Genomic DNA, 25,035 nt, shown 5'->3' with positions numbered 1-25,035 from the left:
ACTTGGGATGGAAGGGGAGAATGGTAAATGGTAAAGTGCATGCTTAGAAGCACAGTGGCATGTTTCCCTTAACTCACCTCTCCCCCTCCCTCCTCCTAGAAAGTCCACGTAATGAGAAACACTGGGGAGCACTGGCATTTGTGGCAGGAGCACGGACAGCCACTGCTCCTCCCGCACCCCTGCTGAAACTGCCACAGGGCTGGAGGAAGGGGATCAGCGGTGGTGGCAATTTGGGTTTTCAGGTACTTGACATGTATGTGGTATGCGCGACCACTTCACTAGGGACCCATGGCCAAACATACATTACAAATAGACAGAAGGACCAAGCCTCCACAGCAGGTGCTTTTGCTTTTGGAGCGCTTGTGGAACCGAAATCACGATGTGTGCTCTTTTTGCATTATCCTTCCATGTTTGATGTCGGAACAGTGTTGTTGCACAGAGGCTGAAGAGCTGAACAAAAGTAAAAAGACATTTTGTTGCAGCCAGTCGCAGAATGCAGTATTAGCTGATTCTTGCAAATGCTTGCAGGCAGAAACATATCATTATGTTGATTGGATATTGTTTAATCTGATTCACATTCGGCTCAGATTTGAGCTGAATTTAGCTGTGGCTGCATAGTACTTTAAATGATTAAAAAAAAGATTTGTATTTTAAAAGGTTGCCTGTACTTACAATAACAATAGAAACATTTTTTTTTAGAATATGTTAGCAATGTTATGGGTGTTTAAATTTTCAAGGCAGCCTTGAATGGAAAGCTGGAATTAACTGTCTTAAGGGCCGATATAATAAAATGTGAGTAGAAAGCACGTGCTAAATTTTAGCTTGCATGCTAAAAAAATGAGTTAACTCCCGATGCGGTAAGCTAATGGTATGCAAATGCATCCGTAGTTAAAAACCAAAAGCACGCCAACCCAAAAATGCGCAAACAAGTGAGTAAAAATGTGTTCTCTTTGTCTAGCGCACTTTATTTCATCAGCCCCATTAATATGACTGTTGTATATAAAACATAATTTGTAAAAAAAAAAAAAAAAAAAAAAAATGGGGAAAGGGGGACTCTGTTACTGCATTCCTATGGGCCATGAAATTGGAATGTTATGTAGCAGAAACATCTATGTACTGTTCTGGATGTTTGTTGCAGTTTCTTCGTATTAAAAAGAATTTTGCATAAAACATGATTTGTGTACATCAAACTGAAAAGGCACACCAGACAGGCATCAAATGACCTCAGCTGGGGGTGGAGGGTGGAGTAAGTAGATGGTTGAGAGGTTAAGAAAAGTGGAAGGTGGGTTAGTGTATGGGGGTTTGGATCGGGGTGGGGGGGGTGTTAGTGGGTAGGTGGAGGGTGAAAGGATGGTCTGGGTACTTCTGATTCGGGAGCCCCGGACTTGGGTATGCCACTACATAGCTATTTTTTATTTTTTTTAAAGCTCTGACTCCTGGGTCAGACATTATATAAAAGTTAACTCACATTTCTGGGGCTATTGTTAGTCTATGGTGCTGTGCCTGCATGGTCCTGGACTGGGGGGGTTCCCAGGTATGCTGGGTCCACCCTGAGTCCAGGATCACTGCACCCAGGATCTCCAGGTTTAGGACTCTGCTGGCAAAGTACCATAGACTAACACTAGCCCCAGACATATGAATTAAGTTTACTCCACCTCTGACTCAGGAATTAAAATTCCAGCATTAAAAAAAAACAGAGTTAAGCCTTCAACATTTTAACACAGCTCTTTACATTGGGGATTAATAGATAAATGCTTCATTAACAAGGGATTTGCATGGAAGAGCATTAATTTGAGCACACTTTTTTTTTTTTACTCATGTTTGTGTACACATTTATATGCTAAAATCCTTATTAAATTGTGAGCTAAACTAAGTGCACAAATGATGAGTTAAAATGTGCACTCAGTCTATTTCACCTTATTACATCGGCACCTTCATAACATAAGAAAAGGTTTTGATTAGCATTACTTCGGCTTTACTATACTCTTAAACCATGCAGAGATTCTTCCAAGCTCTGTATTGTTCCCTTAAATCAGACGATATCTGGCTTAATGTAAAACAGAAAAGAGATTAAAATACATGAAGAGGGTTATTTCCAAACAACCCACATAGCTTAAAGACCACAGGTACTTTGTACTCACAGGCTTTAGCCAGAATTTTGAAAGTGGGGCATAAATCTGTTTTGAAAATTTGAGGGCATGCGCATAACCCGTGCCGACATACACACACAGAACTCCTCCTGTTCATAAGCAGCTGTAACTTTGTGCGTGCTTAACTTCCATGCTTGTATTTGGAGAGGGAGGGGGGAGGCTGTGCAAAGGAGGATAGCTTCCACCTTGGTAGTGGCTCCTGCCAGCCAACAAACACCGTGGTGCCCTTGGAGGAGGAGTCCCTCCAGCTCTCACTGTAGTGAGGATCTACTGAGCCACTCAGGCATTCTGTCAAGGGCACTGGTTCTCAACCCAGTAGTCAGGACACCTGCACTGTATGCAAATCTCTCTCATGCATATTCATTGTGGATATCCTGAAAACTTGACTGGCTAGTTGTCTCCCTGGTCTAAGGAGAGATGGGGGAAGGGGGGAAGATGGAGGGATTAAGGGGAGAACATTTGGGAATCAAAAAACTAGAGCAGTGGAGATTTGGGTGATACTGTTTGTTCTAACTGCCAACTAGATTACCGCTCTACTAGTGCTACTCAGTACTGTGCAGCTAAGCATGCTAGTGCAATCATGGAAGAATGCGCTGCATAAGATACCCTTATTCTACAGCAGTTTTATTTTGAAATATTGTATTAAAATAGGCAGCAAAGTCTGATACCTGCAGTAAATGGAGGGTGTGCATACAGTGCCTTCTATGGGCAGGAAAATGCACTGCACAATGATGGTAATTTTCAAAGTGGTGCATGGGCACACATTTGTGCATGTCAGCTGTCGCCAGGGACGCACGCATATGTGTGCACATGTTATAAAATAACTTGGCCATGTGCACATGTGCGCCTAATTTTAAGTGGATGAGAAAATCCCGCTTTTACCACATAAATCGGGGGATTTTAAAATGGGCACGCACCAATGCCATTCCCGGTTTACCAGTTCATCCACTAATTCACCCAGGTAACAGCTAGGTCCTTCAGTTCCCCCCTGGTCTGATAGCCTACACTTCCCCCAGTTAACCCAGATCCTTTAAAACCCTCAGAAATGGCTTAATCCTTTTATTTTATTTATATTTTTTTAATTTATAGATTTTGCAAAGAAATTCAGTAAAGTGTATTAAGTAACAATATTTAAGGAAAAAACAAGTAATAAACCATTAGCCCACTACATCAGGGAGCAAACACAGAACAAAAGAAATAATTTAAGGAAAATACACAGCCTATCCCTGCACCAGTGCATAGCTACAATCATACTTAGAGCATCAATCTTTAGGAGAAGCAAATGGACCCGGAGAAGAAGAACTCAGTGGAACATTAAGTAATTGCCTATGGGAAATAAAGGTGATCGGTTATTGAGAGTCAAAAAATATATATTTAACCCCTTGCAATTTGACCACACACTTACAAAGAAAATTTAACCAAAAAAGGTCCCCACGTTGCAATACTCCAGGTCACAAAAGAAGAAATCTCTTCTTCCTTAGCTGAGTTATTTTGCCAACATCTGTTTGAATATTAACCCAATATTCCAAAGAAGGGGTTAATCTGTTAAATATTTCATAATCAAGTCTCTATCTGAGGCCACAACAAATGTTGCAACCAAAGGAGCAATTTCTTCAGAAACAGAGCCTTCCAAATAATCGGTGAGGTTCAGGACGTTCAAAGATATTTGTAGTACTGGATCCGAGTGTGAAGCTTTCTTAGTTTGCGGTAGATAATATGCCTTGGCAATGGGAGGCAAAATATTCTCAGGAATCTATAGGACTTCCAAAAAATATCTCCGAAGCATTTATAATGGAGAAACCAATTTCTGCTTGGAGAAGCTTATTAGCCTTATGTTTTTCGATCTAAACACATATTCCAAGGATTCTAATTTATTTTGCAGCGCTAAATGACTTTTCAATAATGCTCCAACTTTATCATGTAGAGAAGTAAGCTGGGGTTGACCCTTCTGAAAGTTAAGATAAATCCTGTTGTGATTTTTGTAGGGTCTCAGTTACATTGTTTTGATGAGAAACACAGAGCCACAATTGTGAAGAAAGTTTAGAAATTGCCTCCCAAATAGAGTCTAAGGTAATGATAGGGGGTTTTGAAAGCAGGAATTCTTGATTCCCCAGTTGAAGTACCTCTGTCAATGATGAGGGGGGTCCGTTGAAATCTGAGACCAAACATCATAGGAATCACCATCTTGCGCCGCTCTTCCTTCCTCTCCACCAGCTTCTCCTCCCCCCGATAGAGGCAAACAAAGCGCCCAGAATGGAAGAAGTAGTGCCTTTTAGCTCTGGACAAACGGAGCACAGACACCACTCTGGAGGCCGACAAGAGGTACAGGCTAGTTGGAGGGTATACACCCTTCTGGAGACAAGGAGATATGGGGAGCCTAGCACCGATCCTCCATACAACGCGGCTCCCAGCGACAAGTCTGCGCTGGATCCAGCAAGCTTTGCATTAGCCCCAGTGCTGACCACAAACTTGTCTATAGGTCCAGAGACCGTCAAAGGGAAGGTATGGATCTTCCCCTTTCGCTCACCGATTTGGATCAAAAAATTAGGTATAGAGGATAAAATTTTAATTATACAGACGAGCAGCTTTGGCGAGGGACAAGGTGCCAGCAGCCATCTTGAATGTTCCCTGGAAATATCTCCTTTTATTTTTTTTTAACTTAAACGTCATCCTAGCAGAAATAATGTTACATGGCAGGGGGACCTCAGCGTACACCAGCGTGCATAAGTATTTATGCTCGCATCTCTTGGCCAGGCCCCAAAACACCCACGCCCCACCCCTTTTTTGAAAACTTTTGAGATGTGCGCACTGCGGCATTTACGCATGTATATGGGTGCTTTTTAAAATATGGTGGGTATGCATAAGCCCGACTTCTTTGTGCATCCCCTAATTAATGTGCACCCAAGCTTTTAAAATTCACCTTATAGCTTTCATATATAGGGGTAAACTGCTAATTGCCTGCAAAGATGCAAAGTCTGTGGGTACTTGGATTTTGCACCAGTTTTGAAAGTACGTGCATACTTTCATTTTGAAAATTATCCTTGGAAAACTTCCTACACACATTTACACCTGCTAATTTGTGCGGGTAGATTTCTTGAGGAAAAAAAGTGCATACTTTTGAAAATTCACACACCATGCCCCAGAGAATGTCTCTTTTCAGTGCGGGGAAAAGTTGCGTGCATACTTTATAGCACATGTTTATCACACAAAGGGAAGGCAACTTTCTAAAAGCCCATTTCCAGTAGTAAAGCACTGTTTTACTCTCATAAGTGGCTTTTAAAATAGCCCTCTAATTTGTGATGCACCGTGGGATATTCCAGTTAATATAATCCTTGCCTTGACACACGTGCCCCTGTGTTAATTTTACTGTAATGTTGCCACATGCAGTTGGTCTGTCCCACACCAATTCCTTTGCAGTAAACATTATTTTGAAAAGTATTATAAAATACTGTAAATGGGAAGATTGTGTGTGCTTTATAATAAGATAATTTGTGCTGTGCATGGCGGTGTGGTGGTTCCTACTAATTTAGTTTGTTTTAAATTAGACACTTGGATCTCACCTTGACCATTTTTATTTGTCTGTGCATTATAAATAAATAGATTAAAATTAATCACTGTAGCAGCAGATACCTGTATGTTAAGTAAAACCTGCTGTTTATAGCCATTGGTTGTGTACCATTGGTTTTCAGTTCACAGGGATTGCATCAGTGATAGAAACAGGCTGACTGATTCTCAATCAATATTTTGACCACTGATTTAGTATTCGGGGATGGATTTAGGATTTTGCTGCCACTAGACACTGTTGGTGCTTATGCCCTACATTGTACCACTTGGACAAGGAAGGTCTAAGGCAGAGCCTTCTTTGCTCTGCTCTATCTGCTCCCGGCTCCTGTCTCTAAATGACAGGAGGAGAGAGGCAGGATCAGAGCGCAGACTGGCTTTTTCTTTGCCGTCTGCGAGGTGCTCTTGCTGCACCCTTCTCCTAGTACTGGCCAGGGAGGGGAGGGGCTGGGATAGCAGATTTTCTCTGCTCTCTCCCTTCCAGCCTCATCCTTCCTCTCCAGTTCTCTGCACTGGGAAGGTGGGTGGAGGGGCTGGATCAGGAAGCAGTGGGCTGTTCTCCGATCAGTGAGATTCAGCATAGCTGGGAAGCAGCAAATCTTTGGCTTTCCTACTTTTCCCCAAATTTTTTGCCGCCCTAGGCACAGGCCTGTTTGTAAGTTCAGATAAATTTCCACTCCTAAAACATCAAGAAAGTTGTAAAACCTTTTGGGAAGCTTTTCATACCTTGCTATTTGTTTCTGGATTGGAGACTTAGACCTTCCAGTCCACAAATTTTAGCTAATGATCCCTGTCAGATAAATTCTTTGCCGAATCTGATCTTCCACCTGTCTTCGGTACGGTTTGATGGGTCATGTTTTTTTTAACTTGAAGGACCATGATTGAGAACCAGAGCACCTCACAGACAACTGATTTGCCCCTATCAGTAGTAAAACTGTGCGCAGGTTTCTCACAGTAACGCAGTACATGATGACAGATAAACACCCTTTGGCCTGTTCAGTCTACCCATGATTTCTGGTGCACACTGCTAAGGGTATATACCAGCTTCCAGCCATAGAATCTTGACTGCTTGTGGGATAATGTTCCTTCTCAAAGTCAGTATCATCCTGGGCAGAAAAACATACAAATTCATGTACGTAATCCAACCGTTTTTTACCATCATTTTGTGCATCATCTTCTGTCCCCTTTCTTTTTCTCTCCTCCCTTACTGAGTGGCCTGGCTTCTCTCCTTATCCACCCTGAACCCCCAGTAGGGATGTGAATCGGAACCGGAATCGGTTCGGATTCCAGTTCCGATTCACATGTAGGTTTTTTTTCCATCAGGCCCGATCGCGTTTTGTTTATCGGCTGTGCCCCAGCCGATAAACAAAAAACCCACCCCGACCCTTTAAAAGTAACCTCTTAGCTTCCCCCACCCTCCCGACCCCAGCAAAAACTTTTTACAGGTACCTGGTGGTCCAGTGGGGGTCCCGGGAGCGATCTCCCGTGATCTCCTGCTCCGGGCCGTCGGCTGCCACTAATCAAAATGGCGCCGATGGCCCTTTGCCCTTACCATATGACAGGGTATCTGTGCCATTGGCTGGATCCTGTCACATGGTAGGAGCACTGGATGGCCGGCACCATCTTGTGCTCCTACCATGTGACAGGGGCTGACCAATGGCACCGGTAGCCCCTGTGACATAGTAAGGGCAAAGGCTATTGGCGCCATTTTGGATACTGGCAGCCGACGGTCCAAGGGCAGGAGGTCGCTCCTGGACCCCCGCTGGACTTTTGGCAAGTCTTGTGGGGGTCAGGAGGGTCCCCCAAGACTTGCCAAAAGCCCCTGGTGGTCCAGCGGGGGTCCGGGAGCCATCTCCTGCACTCGGGCCATTGGCTGCCAGTAACCAAAATGGTGCCGATAGCCTTTGCCCTTACTATGTCATGGGGCAACCGATGCCATTGGTCAGCCCCTGTCACATGGTAGGAGCACAAGATGGCGCCGACCATCCAGTGCTCCTACCATGTGACAGGATCCGGCCAATGGCACGGATACCCTGTCACATGGTAAGGGCAAAGGGCCATTGGCGCCATTTTGATTAGTGGCAGCCGACGGCCCGGGAGCCTGAGGACGGCCCGGAGCGGGAGATCGTGGGAGATCGCTCCCGGGACCCTCACTGGACCACCAGGTACTTGTGAAAAGGTTTTGGGGGGGTCGGGAGGGTGGGGGAAGCTAAGGGGTTACTTTTAAAGGGTCGGGTGGGTTTAGGGGTTATTTTTGTATGCCATTTTTCCCGCCCTCCCCCAAAACGATAAGTGAACCCCCATGATCAATATCGTGGGGTTTTCCTATCGTTTTGGAGGAGCCCCCGATTTCTGACGATTTTGAAAATATCGACGATATTTTCAATCGTCCGAAGCCCGATTCACATCCCTAACCCCCAGTGCTTACACCAAGTGTGAACCAGACCATTGTATCCTTTTTTTTTTTATTTGGGGATTATTTCTTCTTTGCTTTAGAGTATGACTCCTGTTCCTGCTCCTGGTATATTTTACAAATTCCTTGGTGTAAAGAGGCCCATGTGATGCCTGATCCCTAAATCAAAGGTCGCTGTTGGGACTGGTAAATTGTGATTCTTGTACATCTCCACTGGATTCTTTGTAATTTTTAATCTTTGCATTGCACAACATAAAGAATAATTAAAAGATATTGTAGTACATGAGCTTTCAAGACCACCCAGGCTCCTCCTTCAGATGTTTGGATGAAAATCTACACAGGGTTCATCTTATTATTCCACTGTTATTTATTTCCTCATATATACGTATATTACTATTATTATTATTATAATTTCTAAAATACTATCAATGTACCCAATACCATACATGTCAGTTTTCGGTCTTAAATTTCTTTTAACCTTTAAATTGTTTTATTTACCCATAGCCCACAACCCTGGGCACAGGCAGTCCTGGGAGGTTCACGGCCTAGAAAAGGGGGGAAAAGATTTAACTCTTCAAGGCCTTTAGCATTTCTCTTCACTGGGGCTCTTCTGCTCATCAGCCCAGTCAAAACAAGAAAACTCCACACCTACACCAAAGCTGTTATTCAAATTAAAACTTTTTTACTAGCACTAATGGCAAGTGAAACAAAGTAAAAAAAAAAAAAAAAATAGCTAGTGCACTGCAAAAATAGCCCAAAATAATTCTGTCTATTTCACAGAAAAATGCTGCATTCCAAAGCAAGTCAGCTCTTAGGGGAAAAAACCATTCCTTCCTTCAGTCTCCCCTTTTACCTATGTAGGGCAGCTTTCCTTTCTTTTCCTCAGATAATTCTCCAGCAGTGGTGAGCGTCTGGTTAACCATTCCTTCAGACAGGAAATCTGACAGGAACCCCTTCTCAGCTGGGCAGTTTTTCTTCTGGCGAGCTCCCACCACGGTTACATCCTTTCTGGAGCACACTCCTCCTCCTTTTCAGTAAGACCAGGTTCCCACGACTTGGGCACCAGCCTCCTTCCCTGGACAGTGGTGAGAGATTCTACCGCTGGTACTTTCCTGTGGAGGGAGAGAGCTTTCCCAGTACCCTCCGTAAGAGAGTCACTCGCAGCTGCTTCAGCCCGTGGGTGGCCAAAGCTTACTGTAGATTCCTTCTGGCTCTGGATTTCTGTTCCCTCCGAATATTTATCACATGGGCCAGCAGTTTCTTTAAACCTAAGGCACCTCCCACTGGTGAGTGACAAACCTAACGTACACCCACTCTCACCAGCCTCACTATTAGGGGCAGGGTCTTCTGAGACCACTGACTGAATTGCCGGCACACCAGATCTACTGAGACTACTGTGGCCACAACAGTTAAGGGCATGAAAACATAAAACGTGACATGCTAGATCAGACCAAAGATCCATTGAGCCCAGTATCCTGTCTCTGACAGTGGCCAGATCGGCAGATCCTAAAAAGCAGGTGCAGTTGTTTGTTGCTTATTCCAAGGGATAAGCTGTGACTTTCCCCAGGTCCGCCTGGCTAATAGCTGTTTGTAGACTTTTCCTCGAGGAACTTGTCAAAACACTTTTAAACCCAGTTATCCTAGATGCCTTGAGCACATCCTCCAGCAACAAATTCCACAGCTTAGTAGTGCCTTATGTGAAAAAATATTTTCTTCAGTTTGTTTTAAATCTGCTACCTGCTAGTTTCATGAAGTGTTTTGTAGTCCTAATACTGTTTGAAATGATAAATAACTGTTTATTATTTATCTCTTTCACCCCATTTATGATTTTATAATAACTGCACTAGTAAGGGGCAAATCTAGAGGAACCTTTAAATACCTTTTCAATGAAAATGTAAAAGTTTGGGGTCAATTTGTGTCATACTTTCATCTTTTTTTTTTTTTTATTGTGGTACAGTTGCAAATGTATGTAACTTGAAGCATCAGAGACAGCACCAGCTCAGTGGCCAGGAATAAATCCTGATGCTTTAATGTGCATATTTTTTTTGCAGCACCACTGTTTTAAATGCATACCAGATATTGTCATATTCCCGTTTTTACCATTCCTGAGAGTGACTCATGAATGTATACTGTGACAGTCAGTAAGATAAGTCCTGGGGGGATATAGTAATGATGGAGCAGGGGTGGATGTAAAATTTATCTCTGCAGTATTTACTTCCATTGTCACGAGTTGCAGTTTTCAATGTTCGGTGGTGGGGGGGTGAGGAGAAATGTGGCTTCTTTCAATTTCTTGTACTGCTTAGAGTTAAACTGTCAAGGAAAAAGATACATTCTGAAAATGTCCTTTTAATATTTTAGACATATAATGGTCAGAATGAGAGTAACGAAGACTATGAAATTCCTCCTATAACTCCTCCCAACCTGCCAGACCCTTCCCTCCTTCACCTGGTGGACCATGAATCAGGGTATCACTCACTGTGCCACAGCCTTCCACCAAACAGCCTGATACCAGCATACTCCTACCAGAATATGGACCTTCCAGCCATCATGGTGTCCAATATGTTGAGTCAGGAAGGACATCTCCTCTCCAGTCAGCTCCCCACTGTGAGTACATTTTTCTATAATGCGCTGGCACTTCTTTGCTTGGCTGCTTATTTATATTTATTAAATCCTATTATGTATTCTTAGCATTAGCATTACGAGCGAGTTGACTGCTTATTATTTATGGATGCTCATGGAGAAAGAGAAATATTATCGATCGGCCTCCCCTTTGCTAGGAAATGTTTCAGAAGTCGCTGCCGTTAAGAGATGATCTGCATTGGGCATGCCTGGAAAGGTTTCTGCAAATACAGTTTTGACTTTAAAGAGACTGGGTCTTTTTTGGCACCTTCCTAGTTCTTAATGGCCTAATTGTATTCATAGATCATTCATGAATCTACTGTCATGCAGTACAAAAACAGTCCCTTCAGAAAGAATCCACTTGGGTCAGCAGCGCTCGGTCTTTGCTTTTTCAGTGGAGATTGCATAATCTGAGTTCGATGACAAAATCTGAATTGAGAACGCAGAGACATTTAAACCTCAGTGGAACAACAATAATAAATAGATTGTTACATATTGTGACTGTTGCTTAGGTCTATCAAGTCCAGCTTTCGTCTGAATGAATTACTGCTCCACAGTAATCGAGGGGAAACAGAAAAAAAAAAAAAATTGTTAATTGTTACCAATTCTGCAGCAATCAGAAAAATGTTCATTCAAATATAGTGCAGCAGTATTCAGTCTGGGGGCTCTTTTACATGGTCTAAAATGAAAATGATACTTAGATGTTAAGATTTATAGAGGGCATTGAATGATTAGAAGATAACACAAGATCTGACTTGCTGATAAAGATCTAAGGACTGCTGCTGTAGTGAAGCCAGTCTTGCATATGCCAGTCTGTAGACGGCTCCTTGGGCATCAGCTTAGAAGCTAGAATTGCTTTCTTGCAGGTGTATAATGCTAAAATACTTAGAAGGAAAAATGATCTTTTTATTAAAGCTATTTTATATTTAACATGATACAGAGTAAAAACCACTTTCTCAGAGCACTGGAGGTCAGGCAGAGGGGAAGTAAGTATGCTTTGCGTACAGTTGAAAAATCTATGCATGCAAATGCACGCAAAGCATCTAATTTCAATAAGGGATGAACTTTTTTGTCAAAAACATTCAGTATTGCAAATATTGCCTAATATCGCCGCAAGATGTCAATATTGCACGATAAATATTGTTTTCTGCATGCTATACCCTTATTGCAGTTTAATAAATCGACGCCTATGTTTGAATATCGCTGGTGAGGTTTCAGAGTTATCTAGGAACGTGTTAAGCAGTGATTCAAAGTAAAAAAAAAAAAAAAAAAAAAAATTTTGTGGGCCTGATGACCCAGTTCCCCAACCTAGTGAAATAATTGAACAAATATAATTATAATGAAGTCCCTCTGCAGAAGCCGATTGTTCTGAACTCCTGACCTCAGTAAGGGGTTTGGGGGTTCCAGGTGGGGTAGGGATTAGGTTGGCTTGATGTGGGGAGGAGGGGAAAGGGTGGACTTCTGCAAAGGGCTGTTACAGTTATATTTGGCGAGTTCAGGGGTGGATGTGGGAGGGGGCTTTTTGGAACTATAGGCCCGCAATGTGCTGTTACAGTTTTGGGGGAAGGGGGATTGTCTAGCAGGTCTGACACTTGTTTCACAGGGTGTGGGAGTGGGGGGTTTAGATGGCAAGCCGCCAAAGTATTTTTTGTGTGTGTCTTTTTTTTTAACATTGAATCTCTTTTTAACTAGCTAGAATAAAATTATCCAGGAACATGTTTGTGGTTGACTTTAACTTTGCTGTTGGCCACGTCTTGAGTTAGCCAAATTAAGTTTTTTGGCTAACACAAGTACACCCTGGAATGCCCCAGAAATACCTCTCACATATCGGGATAAATCTTAAAAGTGCCAACGATATTCAGACCTCAGCATTTATCCATATAACTTCGAAATTATTCAGATTAATGTCTTATAATAACGACCTCACAGGCATGGTAACTTTATGGGCACACATGAGCGGGCATATGCTGGTTCGAGCAAAAGGGAGCAGCCATGTTAAAACATACACACGTATGTGTGTGCATGGTATAAAATAGGCTGTACATGCATACATGTGCACAATTTTATATGGATGCGCTCATGTGAGCGCAAATGCCGCCTCTACCACATAACGGGAGATTTTAGTAGACGCGTGTCGATGCAATTAGCAGTTTCCCCAGTTCATTCCCAGTTCGCCCAGGTAACGGATAGGACTTCCTAACCCTCCTAGTTAAATTGCCTTCCTTTTACCCTTTTAGCAACAACCCTTAAAACCCCGCTGACTAGCCTAGAATTTTTTATTTTATTACTTACATGCCAGCCATAGTAGCAGTAAAGTTATGTGGTAGGGCATTGGTTCTCAACCTTTCTGTCGGGACACACATGACAGATGGTTTTCACATGCATGACACACTGAACACATGACCATCATAGGGCTAAATGTAAAAGTACAGTTTGCTTCCACAGGAACCTCCCTGACCCACAATTATGGATGTAAAGCAGAATTATGACATTCCCTGTACAACTCACCTTACAAAAAATATATTCTGGCTCTAGTGTCATCTCAGTAACAGCAACACAAACTCCAATTACCAGGTTCAATGTTCTCTTGAGAAAATACAACAAATAAGACTGATACAGTAAAAATACCTCACCTCGATCACATACACAGAACCAACCTAACTTACTCCCAGAATCTGCAGTAATGCACATAAACTAATACACACACAGTTACACTTGTATTATGGAATGCACTCAAACAGTAACTCCCCTATCTATGAAAAGGCAACACTACAAATATTAAATCAGGCCCTAAACACCAATACACCTCCTATTAGGAAAACAGAACTAGCTAAGCAGCTATAGATCCGAACACAGAAATAATTGTATAACTATACTAATAAGCAGAATAAATGTTTCATAACAACTATGAACAGAATAATATCCAACAATTAAAAACTCATAAAAATTATTTAAAACTATCCAAACACCAATAAAATATTTCAAAACAACAGACATCACATAATATTCAGTAATTAAAATGGCAGTCAATCAAGAAAAATAAACTTAAAAAGCCACATTTACTAACCCCCCCCCCCCCCCCCCCCCCCCCCCCCCCACCCTCCAGCAGCTCTCCTACTCCTCTTCCACGCAGGCCAGTAGCACACACCAGAAACAGTAGTGGCTGAAGCTCTGTGCTCATGGTCCTCTTGCTTAGGGCCCACGACCAGTCTCTCTGTCTCTCACACACACACATACCAGTCACACCCCCATGATCAGTTTCTGTCCTTCACACACCAATCATCTCCCGACCAGTCTTTCTCTTACATACACACCAGTCACCTTCCCGATCAGTCTCTCTCGCTCATGCACACATACACACACAGGCTTCCCACTTCCATGTTCTATCTTACATATACAGGCTTCTTACTCCCATGCTGTGTCTCAAACATACCCAGGTTTCTTACACCCATGCTAGCTCTCGCCACATGCACAGGCTTCTCATTCTCATAATCACTTTCTCTTTCACACACACATAAACCAGTCACACTCGCATACCAGTTTCTGTCTCTCACACACAATCATCTCCTGACCAATCTTTCTCTTAAACCCACAAACACACCAGTCACCTTCCCAAACAGTCTCTCTCTCTCATGCACACACACACACACACACACACACAGGCTTCCCACTCCCATGCTGTGTCTCACACACACCCGTTTCTCACTCCTATACTAGTTCTCTCTACATGCACAGGTTTCTCATTCCCATAATCACTTTCTTTCTCTCTCTCACACACACATACCAGTCACACTCACATACCAGTTTCTGTCTCTCACACACCAATCATCTCCTGACCAGTCTTTCTCTTACACACACACACCAGTCACCTTCCTGAACAGTCTTTCTCTCTCCTGCACACACAAACACAGGCTTTCAACTCCCATGTTCTATCTTACATATATAGGCTTCTCACTCAATGCTGTGTCTCACACACACACATGTTTCTCACTCCTATGCTAGCTCTCTCCACATGCACAGGCTTCTCATTCCCACAATCACTTTCTCTCTCTCATACACACACACACACACACACTCCAGTCCTCTCCCTAACCAGTCACTTCCATTGTCTCTCCTATATACACACACATCACCTCTCTGACCAGTTTCTCTCAATCACACACATGCTCTCTCTCACACACACTTTACATAGATGATCTCAATCAAATGCTCTCACTTACACACAGGCTCTCAGTCACAGTTACACATGCACCCTCTGATCACTCATACATTCTCTCACTTACAGACAGGCTGGCTGGCTCTCTCTCTCTCATTTCCTGCCCCCATCCCCCCCCCCCTTGAGCACAAATGGTAACTGCAGCAGCCTCCTCCTCTAGCCCCCGCAGGCCAAGAAGAATCCCATTGGCCACGGGAGGCTAATTCTGCTATCTCCTGTGCCGATTTCTGGCTGCTTCTGATTTTGCTTCGGGCCCACTGCTGCCATTCCCATCTGGGTATGAACGTGCTGATAGTCCGGGCGGCAATGGTAGCAGTGGAAGATAGCCTGCCTCTCACTTGGTGAAGGAAGAAGGAAGAAGAGCAGCGGGAGACCGGTAGCACGCGACACACCTGCCGCTGCTTGGCGACCCACTGGTGTGTCACGACACACCGGTTGAGAAGCGCTGTGGTAGGGGATCCTGGCGCGCACTTGAGCGTGTAAATACTTACTCGCACATTTCATGTTAAAGTCCAAGAATGCCCATGTCCCACCCATGCCCCGTCCATACTGTGCCCACACCTTACCCCTTTTTTTTTTTTTTTTACAATTTCTTTCTTCGGCACATACCGGGAGATATGCACAAACTCGGGCACCTTTTAAAATCCGCACGATGGCCGAACATATTCGTGTATCTCGTGGTTTTGGCGCATGCCGGGCTTTTAAAATTCACTCTTTAGATGATAACTTTAAGCCCATATACGTACATATGTGGTCATGCACCCATATGTGCATTAATTTCATATCGTCCACACAAGTGAGTGCATTATATAAAATATGCGTATTCACTCGTGTGTACTCCTAATTTTAAACAATTACACTTTGAAAGGATATTCACATATTTTCCTTAGGAGTTGATTGATGGCTTTTACATGTGCGCATGTGAAGAAAATGACCAGTTTTACCAATTGGTCCACCAGTTTGCCCAGTCTATCTCTAGGTCATCTAAAACCCACTGGTTCTTCAGCTTGCCCTCCGTCCAGTTTATCCAGATCCCTCATCCTGTCAGTATTTGGCTATAAAGAGTTTTATTCTGACTTACACCTGATAAATAACAGAATCAAATATGCACAGATAACAGCTGTACGCGCACTGCGTTTGCAGATTATAAAACTGCAACTCGTGCGCGTAAATGTTGGCCGTGACCTGCCCCAAGCCTGCCCCTTAGTTATTTGCGTACCGGTACTTGTGAGTGTATGTGCAATGTTTATAAAATACTCTAGCGCGAATAAGTGCTGCTTGCGTGCTCATCTCGTATTTTCTGCACGTGCATCTCTCTTAAAATTCACCTTTAAGTCTAGCTATAGACTTTGATGAGTGACACCATGGATGATGTTGACCGTAGCTTTTTCTGCACTGACCTGATGAAGGGAGTATTGGCAGTTATATTAGTCCAGTAAAAATGTATTACTACAGCTTGTTTGTTTTCCCTTATTTCTACATATCCAACATGGCAACCACAATAATGTCTTCAAAAACAAATGTAAAAAAATGTTAAGTGAGGCTTTCTTGAAAATGTAGTTAATGTTCCTGTTTATCTAATGACAGAAAAAATAAAGGATGTTTAGATACATTATAATAAATAATTTTATACAATGCTTTCTGGAAGCGTATATGTACTAATAAAGGATTTTATGGTTATTTGAGTTATAAATGGGCATACATATATTATGTCATTTAGGTATACCAAATATAGATTTGTTTATGTAATACAGATAGAGCAAGGTAACCATGACATTTAAAAAGCGCTGAATTACATGATATGTTTTGTGATCCAAGTGCGGGGTTTAGAAAGCCATTAATGACAGTATCCCTAAGGACCTGTACATCTGGGAGAGTTTATAATGCCAGAAGCTGAAGCTGGTTTATAGCTGAATGTAAACCTGTTGCTGCCAAAAGATCCATTCAAAATATTTCCCTATGCATTTTAGTAATTACATACACTCCAGCCTTGTGTTTGCATTCCTGCTTCTTGGTTGATTAAAGGTCTGATGATAACATAACAAGAAATACTTTTATTTTGGTATGTGAAAAAAAGATTCCCTCCTTCCCCCACCCTCACCACCAGTTCAATTTAAAATGCTGCACCTTAGCGTGACCCCTATTTTTATAACATGATAATTTTACCCTGTGTTGATTGTCTCATTCGGAAAGGAGTTATTGTGTGCATAAATCAGTTTTCCAATATGGAATGGGGGCAGGGGAGAAGGAGAATTTGCTAAAGCTGCTTCCATGAGTCTGAAATAATGTAATCTTTTTTTGAGCAGTCCTTGGGAAATGGTCTGCTCTTAACTTTATGGTTGCGTTTTGCAGGTGATGCTTTCCAACAGCAAATCATTAAAACAAGATATGGTGTGCAGTCTGCAGACCTACAGCACAGACAAGAGCAGTCGTCCTTCCTCAAGTCCACAGTGCAGGGTTCTACTAGGTGTATTACTCTTGGATAAAAAAAGGAGTCTGTGCAGTTTGCGTTCATTTTTATTGGACCAACATAAAAGTTAGCCAAAAATAATGCTCTAGTCTGCGAGGGTCCCTTCTTCAAGTGTGCCCAGTGGGATCTGCAGAGATGCAGGAGTAAAACCAAAGTACTTGCAGTATTGAACCAAGATGGGAAAATTGTCAGGCCAGCTGGGTCTTAAGATCTTTATCTGCCATAATATTCTATCCTATTGTATAACATCATCTCTAGACAATTCTTTTCATCCATCGAAAGGTATCACAACCTGAAACAAAGCTTAGTGTACCTCAAATAACTGATTTCAGTTTTAGTTTTGTGCCAATTTGAAGTATTCCAGCTTCACTGTGTTCTTTGAAATGACAACCAAGAATGAGAAAAAAAATCTAATTTTTATTTTAAAATGTTCTTTTTCTTTCATTGTTCCTTTACTGATTTTCTTTTCAACACATACAGATGGATCCTTTTAGTGTTCTGATCAGAAATGAAGATGAAAATACATTCCACATTATTTGGAATAAAATTATATTTCTGGCAGGCTAATATGGTATGCCACATTATTGTAATGTGCATTCAAAATGATAAAATGCATCAAAATCATAAAATAGTAAATGAAGGTAGTACTGTCATTTTTGGATATGAAAGAAATATCACTTGTTCAGATTTTGAAGTAGTGTATTATATGTTTTTGAAATTGAAAATATTAAGAGCATGTTAGTGCTGTCCCAGTTTTTTTTAATGGTGACATCATTTATTTCCAGCCTTTTATTTTGGAGCTTTTGGGAATTAAAAAAAAAAAAAAACTCATACAAATTGCTACTGATATCTGTTTCTGTAATACTATTGCTAGGACTGGAAAACAGGGGCCATCAAGTATCAGGCTAGTGGGAGGGCCCTGCTGTTCAGTCTCTGAGCATCTTTGGGGAGACTCTGAAGGAAAGTGATGCATTGTGGGGCTTGTTGCATGCTGTGATGTTAAAGAAGGGATGCAGAAGTATGGAGGTTGGGCAAATGGCTCTCAAGGTGCATAACTAATAAGGAACACCAAAGAGTCAATAGGTAATCCACAATGATAAATCCAAAAAAATAAAGGCCACCAAAACAAGAATTTAAACAACAAACAGGTCAATCAAAAATATTGTAATTTCAAAGTGAAGGTGTCAGCAAGCCTGATGGCTTGCTCAAACTGAATGAACCGCCCGGAGGTTCAATCATCCACCTTATCTAGAATCATTTCATGTGCAAACATTTGTAAAATAAAATATTAATTTTTTTTTCATGCTATATTTAATCCAAACATGCAAATCCTGATGACGAAGATCCGAGAGAAAAAGCCCAACACGGCCGGTGTTTCGCTTAGACAAGCTTCATCAGAGATAGAGAATATTCCAAAATTTGTAACAATGTCCATCCAGCCACCAGATCTCAGCGATTCAAAGTACTTCTTTGAACAGCAGGTATCAGTTAGTAGCTTTTTGTATGAGATTTTTTTTTTTTTTAATTCCCAAAAGCTCCAAAATAAAAGGCTGGACATAAATGATGCCCCCATTAAAAAACTGGGACAGCACTAACATGCTCTTAATATTTTAAATTTCAAAAACACACAATACACTACTTCAAAATCTGAACAAGTGATATTTCTTTCTTGTACAAGTGATTCTAGATAAGGTGGATAATTAAACTGTCTGGGCGGTTCATTCAGTTGAACACACTGTTTCGAAGTGCATGCCATAACAAGGCCAATTATTGCACAACTGGCAGACACCACAGCCAGGCAATTGGGCAAATCAAAAGTGAGAACAGGGTATGACCAGTGCTTAATCTGAAAGGGAGAACTTACAAGGTTTTTTCCACTCTCTTTATCATAAACAAGTAACCATATTAGCTGGGGTTTTCCCTAGTTTTAAAATGAAGGGGAAAGAGAACACCAAGGAATGATGTAGAGTAACCCATAATGTAAATAAAATATATTTTTAAAGCATAAATATATTTTCTGCAGTTTGCTTAACACCTGCAAGCAAAATGGTGCCTAGAGCAATATCTGCCCAAATGCAGTATGGGATGATTTTCCAAAGGTTGTGGTCGAGAAGAGCTTGAAAAGAAGATCTCCTGAGTTTTTGATAGTTTTACCACCATGCTTGTCAATTTTTCCATTATCATACAGCAATCTTTCGGCTGTGGACTATAGATTCCTATGATTAACTCGCGTGCATTTAAAATGAGAATCCAATTCCAGATTACGGTTGATTTGAATTTTAGCAAGTGGGACAAGGTCAATTCTTTTTTAATTTTAGTTGCCTCAAACTTCCCTCCCAAGGCTTGGATGTAGCTGAAATGAATTCCAAGCTGGCTCTCCCATCCATAGTTTTAAATATTTACAATACTGATGCTGGCAATAAGTCTAGATGGTCTGGTTCCAGCTTCGATAAGAATTGCATTTACTGTCGAAGATGAATGAGCATGGAGGAGAGAAAAAGTTTTGTAAGACCAACGTCCAAAAATGCATGACCATGCTAGGCATACACTTTCTGAATACCTTGAGGATCAAAAAATCCTCACCCCAGCCCAGTTTGGTTTCCGAAAATCACGGAACACTGAATCCCTTCTTATCACGCTCACTGATAACATCCTCTTGGGACTCGATAAAAAAACAACATTCCTTTTGGCTCTACTCGATATCTCAGTGGCATTCGACACAGTGAATCACTCCATCCTAATTAAAACTCTTTCTGATATCAGCATCTCAGGAATTGTACTCAGTTGGTTTAAGTCCTTCCTCTGTAACAGTAAATTCAAGGTCAGAATAAGCAACAAAGAATCCCATCCAATTAGTTCAACACTCGGAGTCCCACAGGAGTCATCGCTCTCCCCTACACTTTTCAACATTTATCTCCTCCCCCTCTGCCAACTTCTCTCAAATCTAAAGGTAACTCACTTTATTTACGCGGACGACGTCCAGATTCTTATTCCAGTTACTGAATCTCTTTCAAAAACCCTTGACGTCTGGAATAGTTGCCTACAGTCTATCAACCAACTATTATCCAGCCTCAGCTTAGTTCTCAACACATCTAAAACGGAACTATTGGTCATCTCTCACAACGACAATAATCTGGCACTCAGCAACCTACCTGCTCCACTTTCGACCTCCATCACCCAGGTGAGGGACCTCGGAGTCACTCTCGACAACAGGCTGAATCTAAAAACATGTATCAACAATATAACAAAAGAAGGTTTTTACAAACTGCAAATCCTAAAAAAGCTTAAACCCCTCCTGTACCTACATGACTTCCGCTCGGTTCTTCAAGCCATCATATTCTCTAAAATTGATTACTGCAATTCACTCATACTCGGTCTTCCTGCTTCCACCACAAAACCTTTACAGATGCTACAGAATGCCACCGCAAGGATCCTGACGAATACCAAAAGAGCAGAACATATATCTCCTCTTCTTAAAAATTTACACTGGCTCCCATCAAATTCAGAATCATTCACAAAGCTCTAATGCTGATCCACAAGTCCATCCACATGCAAAATTCACTTGATTTAACCTTCCCTCTTAGACATCACATGTCCGTCAGACCTATAAGATCAGCATACAAAGGTTCACTCTATGCACCCCCAGCCAAGTCCTCTCTTAGAAAACGTGCCCTCTCCACAGCAGGGCCCACAAAATGGAATGCTCTACCACCTGATCTGCACCAAGAAACTTGCGAAAAGAAGTTCAAGAAAAAGCTTAAGACATGGCTATTCAGCCAAGCATTTCCTTGAAGAGCTGAATGTACGCCACCAGACTCTTTACACCTCACAACATCATTTATTACAGTTATTGGTTTTGCTGTTATTTTATTTTGTTGCTATTCATTCTCTTACTCTGCCCCTTATTCTGACACACTCTACATTTGTTTTTCCTGGTTAAAATCTCCGTTATTTGTACTTCCTACTTTAGTTACATGTAAACCGACGCGATATGATTTTTCATGAACAGCGGTATATAAAAACTTATAAATAAATAAAATACACAGATACAGTGAAACAAGCTCCAACCAACCTATTCCTGTTGGGTCCTTTGCCAGCTTTTTTTCCCTGCTAGGTTTGCTCCCATGCATGAGCAGTGACCCAGATCTTATCCAGACTGTCTGACCCCCAAGCATGTTACCATCCAAATACTGTGACCCAGGCCCCAAACAACATGTCTCTCCCCTGACACGTTAGCTTGCAGGTACAGTAACCCAGACTCCGAGCAGCCTGACCTTCCCACGCATGTTTCCCAACAGACACGGTAAACCAGGAACAGATGACCCCGGATTGCGTGTGCTTTCTGTTCTTTTTCTGTTGGAGGAAGATGCCCAATGACTTCATGTCTGTGCATCCACAAGCAGTGATCCCTGGTTATAGCAAACTGAAGGCTTGAAGCCAAAGTTATTTTTCTACAGTATATAATATGTTACAGCCTTCTTTTATACTTGAGAACTATAACAGATAAGGTGTTTGCTCTCAGCTCTTTTGTTATAATCAACCACTGTACAGTAATTGTTTCTGTGTTTTCAGCAAAGAAATATGAGAAATGCTATGAGAAGGTACATGTAGATATGTTTCCACCACAGGGCCTGCAGATTTTCTATTGATCAGATGCCATCTTATGTCTGTCAGGATAGGTTGTAGTGAAAGGGAGGTCTTTTTACTACCGCTATTACATAACATTTACAGTACAAGCTCCACATGCCATGGAGAAGCAGCTTTTGATCCATCACTAAACCAGAAGCGGGAATGTGGATAAACTATTTTTTGATACATAACTACAGAACAGTATATAATAGACTAAGGGGTAAATTTTCAAAGACTTATGCACTTAAAAATTAGTATATTTGTACAGTATATAGGCATGTAGGTAGCATCTACTTGCATACATGCTTTGTATAAATCTCAAACATAAACTCGTATTTTTGCTTTTGTGCGCACATATACATGCCTAAAAAGGAGACGGTCTAGTGGCATTCCGGGGCGAAGCGCTAAGATAGTGCACTTTGCAATAAACTACCTATTACCTTAAAACACGCCCCTTTTCCTATCGCATGTGAAATTTAGTGCATTTTGATAAATCCAGGCCTAAGATTGTACCTGAGGTAGTGGAGAGTAAAGTGACTAGCCCAAGGTCACAAAGAGTGGCATTAGTAAATGTGCACTCATTCAGTGCACTGAAATACTTGCTTTCAATAGATTGCATGTATTTGCATGTAAGCGTAGAGGGGTAAAGATATGCATATTTTATAATGTGTGCAGGTTATAAACTACTGTGCTAAAACTACGTTCGTGTAGTTCTATACCCGCATATATGCCACGTGTTCATTTGTTTGAAAGTTGTCCTCTAAGGTTCCTGGTTTTCTGTGTCAGATCACAGGTAGCTTATATTGCAAGGGTTAGAAAATGGTGTGGTGTTTCTGCAGTATATTTTTATAGATTAGCCTACAATTTTATATTGATTAATATGCAAAAACATCAATTTTATTAAAAACTAGTAAGAGAGCCTTTCACAAAATGATGAGAAACCTAGATGGCAAGGTATGAACTCACATCTTCCATTCAATTTTCTTCCCTTACTAATCCCCATCTCCTAATTTAGCTCTAGTGGGGTTTAATGGCTGGTAGGGCTGTACTGGGTGGGTATTTATGTCTGTGAGTGGGTGATGTTGATTGGGGAGAGTTGGGGTGTGTGTGTGTGAGAGTGTGACACAGAGTGGGGAATGTAGATGTGGGGGATAAATCTTTGTGTATGCATAATTGGGGTGAGTGTGAGAATGATTAGGTATGTGGCTGGAATGTGTGAATGTGTAGTGAGTGTGTGGGAGGGGGAGGTCTACAGAGGGCAGAGAAGTGAAGCTTGCAACTGTGAGGTGAGAGCTGGACTACAGTGTGGGAGAGAAAAGGGAAAAGAGGGTACATGGAGGGTTAGAGAGTATGAGGACAAGCCTCATGGGATTTCTCCTAATCCTAGTACTTGTTGAAGGAGAAAATAATTGTTTGCTATTAACTTGTTCCACATACTTTATAAACCTCTATCGTATCCCCTCCTAGCTGTTTCTTCCCCAAGATGAACAGCCCTAACCTGTTTAGCCTTTGTCATGGGGAGCCTCTTCCATCTGCTTTCAGTTTTATTGCCCTTCTCCACACCTTTTCTAGTTCTCCTTTACCGTTTTTTGAGATAGGGTGATCAGAACTGCAGTTGCAGTTGGATTGATGCAGAGACACTAGGATATTCTCCATTTTATTTGCCTTTCCAAATTATTCCTAATATTCTATTTGCTTTTTTGACCACCAGCACCCACTTGCTTGAGGATTTCAACATATGGTCCACAGTGACTCTAAAATCCTTTCTAGTAGGGACTCCGAATATGGAACCAGCATTGTTACCTATAGTTAAAATTATTTTTAGGATTATTATTTTATTAATCATTGTATTGGAGACTATACTAGATATTCGCAGCAATGTACAGAGACACATAATAGACAGTCCTTACTCTTTGGAGCTCACAATCTAGTCAGGTCAGACAGGACATTAAAAAAAAAAATACAAATACAAGATTTTGAGTTAAGACAGCAAGGCCATGACAGAGAAGATTTAAGATAGGTGAGTAATGGTGGAGGGTCATCTTCTGTTTGAGTGCCATTAAGTCTGACATTTGGTCTAGAAATGTTTCAAGGAGAGTTCTGGTTATGTGAATTGTTTACAACTTTTTGATGCTATAAGCCAAGAGATTGCTACCGACCCTTCTCTGGCTACTGAAGAAATCATTGGATCTCCAAGTTCCTTTCCAGTTTAAGAAAAGATTTTGGTTGTTCAAAGGAAGTGCAGTAAATACCACAATTATTGATATCACAAGCAGCTCCTCCAGTTGTAAGCAGCATTGGATCCCTCTCTCTGATTTTGTTGTCAACATGTTGTTCAACTTACCAGCTGTAAGTTGTCCCGTACTGGTGGCATTTTCTCTTCTGGCACCTGATTGCTAGGACAGAAAATAGTCAGAGCTGTATAGCTGAGCAAAGTAACATGGCTGGGCAGATGTGCGGAAAGAACATGAGCAGCAGAATTTGAGTTTGGGGCAGGAGGTTCATGGGACTGAGAGAGAGAGCCATAGAGGAAGGGGGTAGTGAAGGGGTAGGGGAATACCAACAAGCAAAAGCAGCAGGAAGAGGCAACGCCCAGTGGCAAGGGTGGATTTTGCGGCAGTTGCTGCTGTCACAGAATCTAGGGTCCCTAATAATACAACCACATTTTAACCAGACTGTCCTGTTTATTATAGCTTAGGACACCTGCATCCCTAATTTATAGCAATAAAAAAAAACCATAGTGACATCTAATCAGAAATTAATTTGCATCTTAATGACATCGTAGACTGGAAGCTAAATAGCTATTTCTGGGAAGCAAAATTTGATGTAGTATACAAAAAAAGGCACACATTAAACCTTATTCTGATATATTATTCCTTTAAAATAACATAGAAATGATGCCAGAAAAAGACCAATCGACCCATCCAGTCTGCCCAGCAAGCTCCCACACTTATTTTCCCATACTTATCTGTTTCAT

General features: G+C 41.6%; 1 protein-coding gene across 6 annotated transcripts in view; it reads left to right on the top strand.

The window, feature by feature from the left end:
* Positions 1-25,035, top strand: part of TOX2 (TOX high mobility group box family member 2) — a 725,581-nt gene that overhangs the window by 425,508 nt on the left and 275,038 nt on the right. For all 6 annotated transcript variants that reach the window (XM_029612512.1, XM_029612516.1, XM_029612518.1 and 3 more), the window contains one exon: positions 10,483-10,728. In XM_029612512.1, the coding sequence (XP_029468372.1) occupies positions 10,483-10,728 (246 nt within the window). The remainder of the gene's footprint in view (positions 1-10,482; positions 10,729-25,035) is intronic.

Source organism: Rhinatrema bivittatum, chromosome 8 (genome assembly GCF_901001135.1).
Source record: "Rhinatrema bivittatum chromosome 8, aRhiBiv1.1, whole genome shotgun sequence".
Taxonomy (NCBI): domain Eukaryota; kingdom Metazoa; phylum Chordata; class Amphibia; order Gymnophiona; family Rhinatrematidae; genus Rhinatrema; species Rhinatrema bivittatum.
This window is presented reverse-complemented; position numbering and strand designations above follow the sequence as displayed.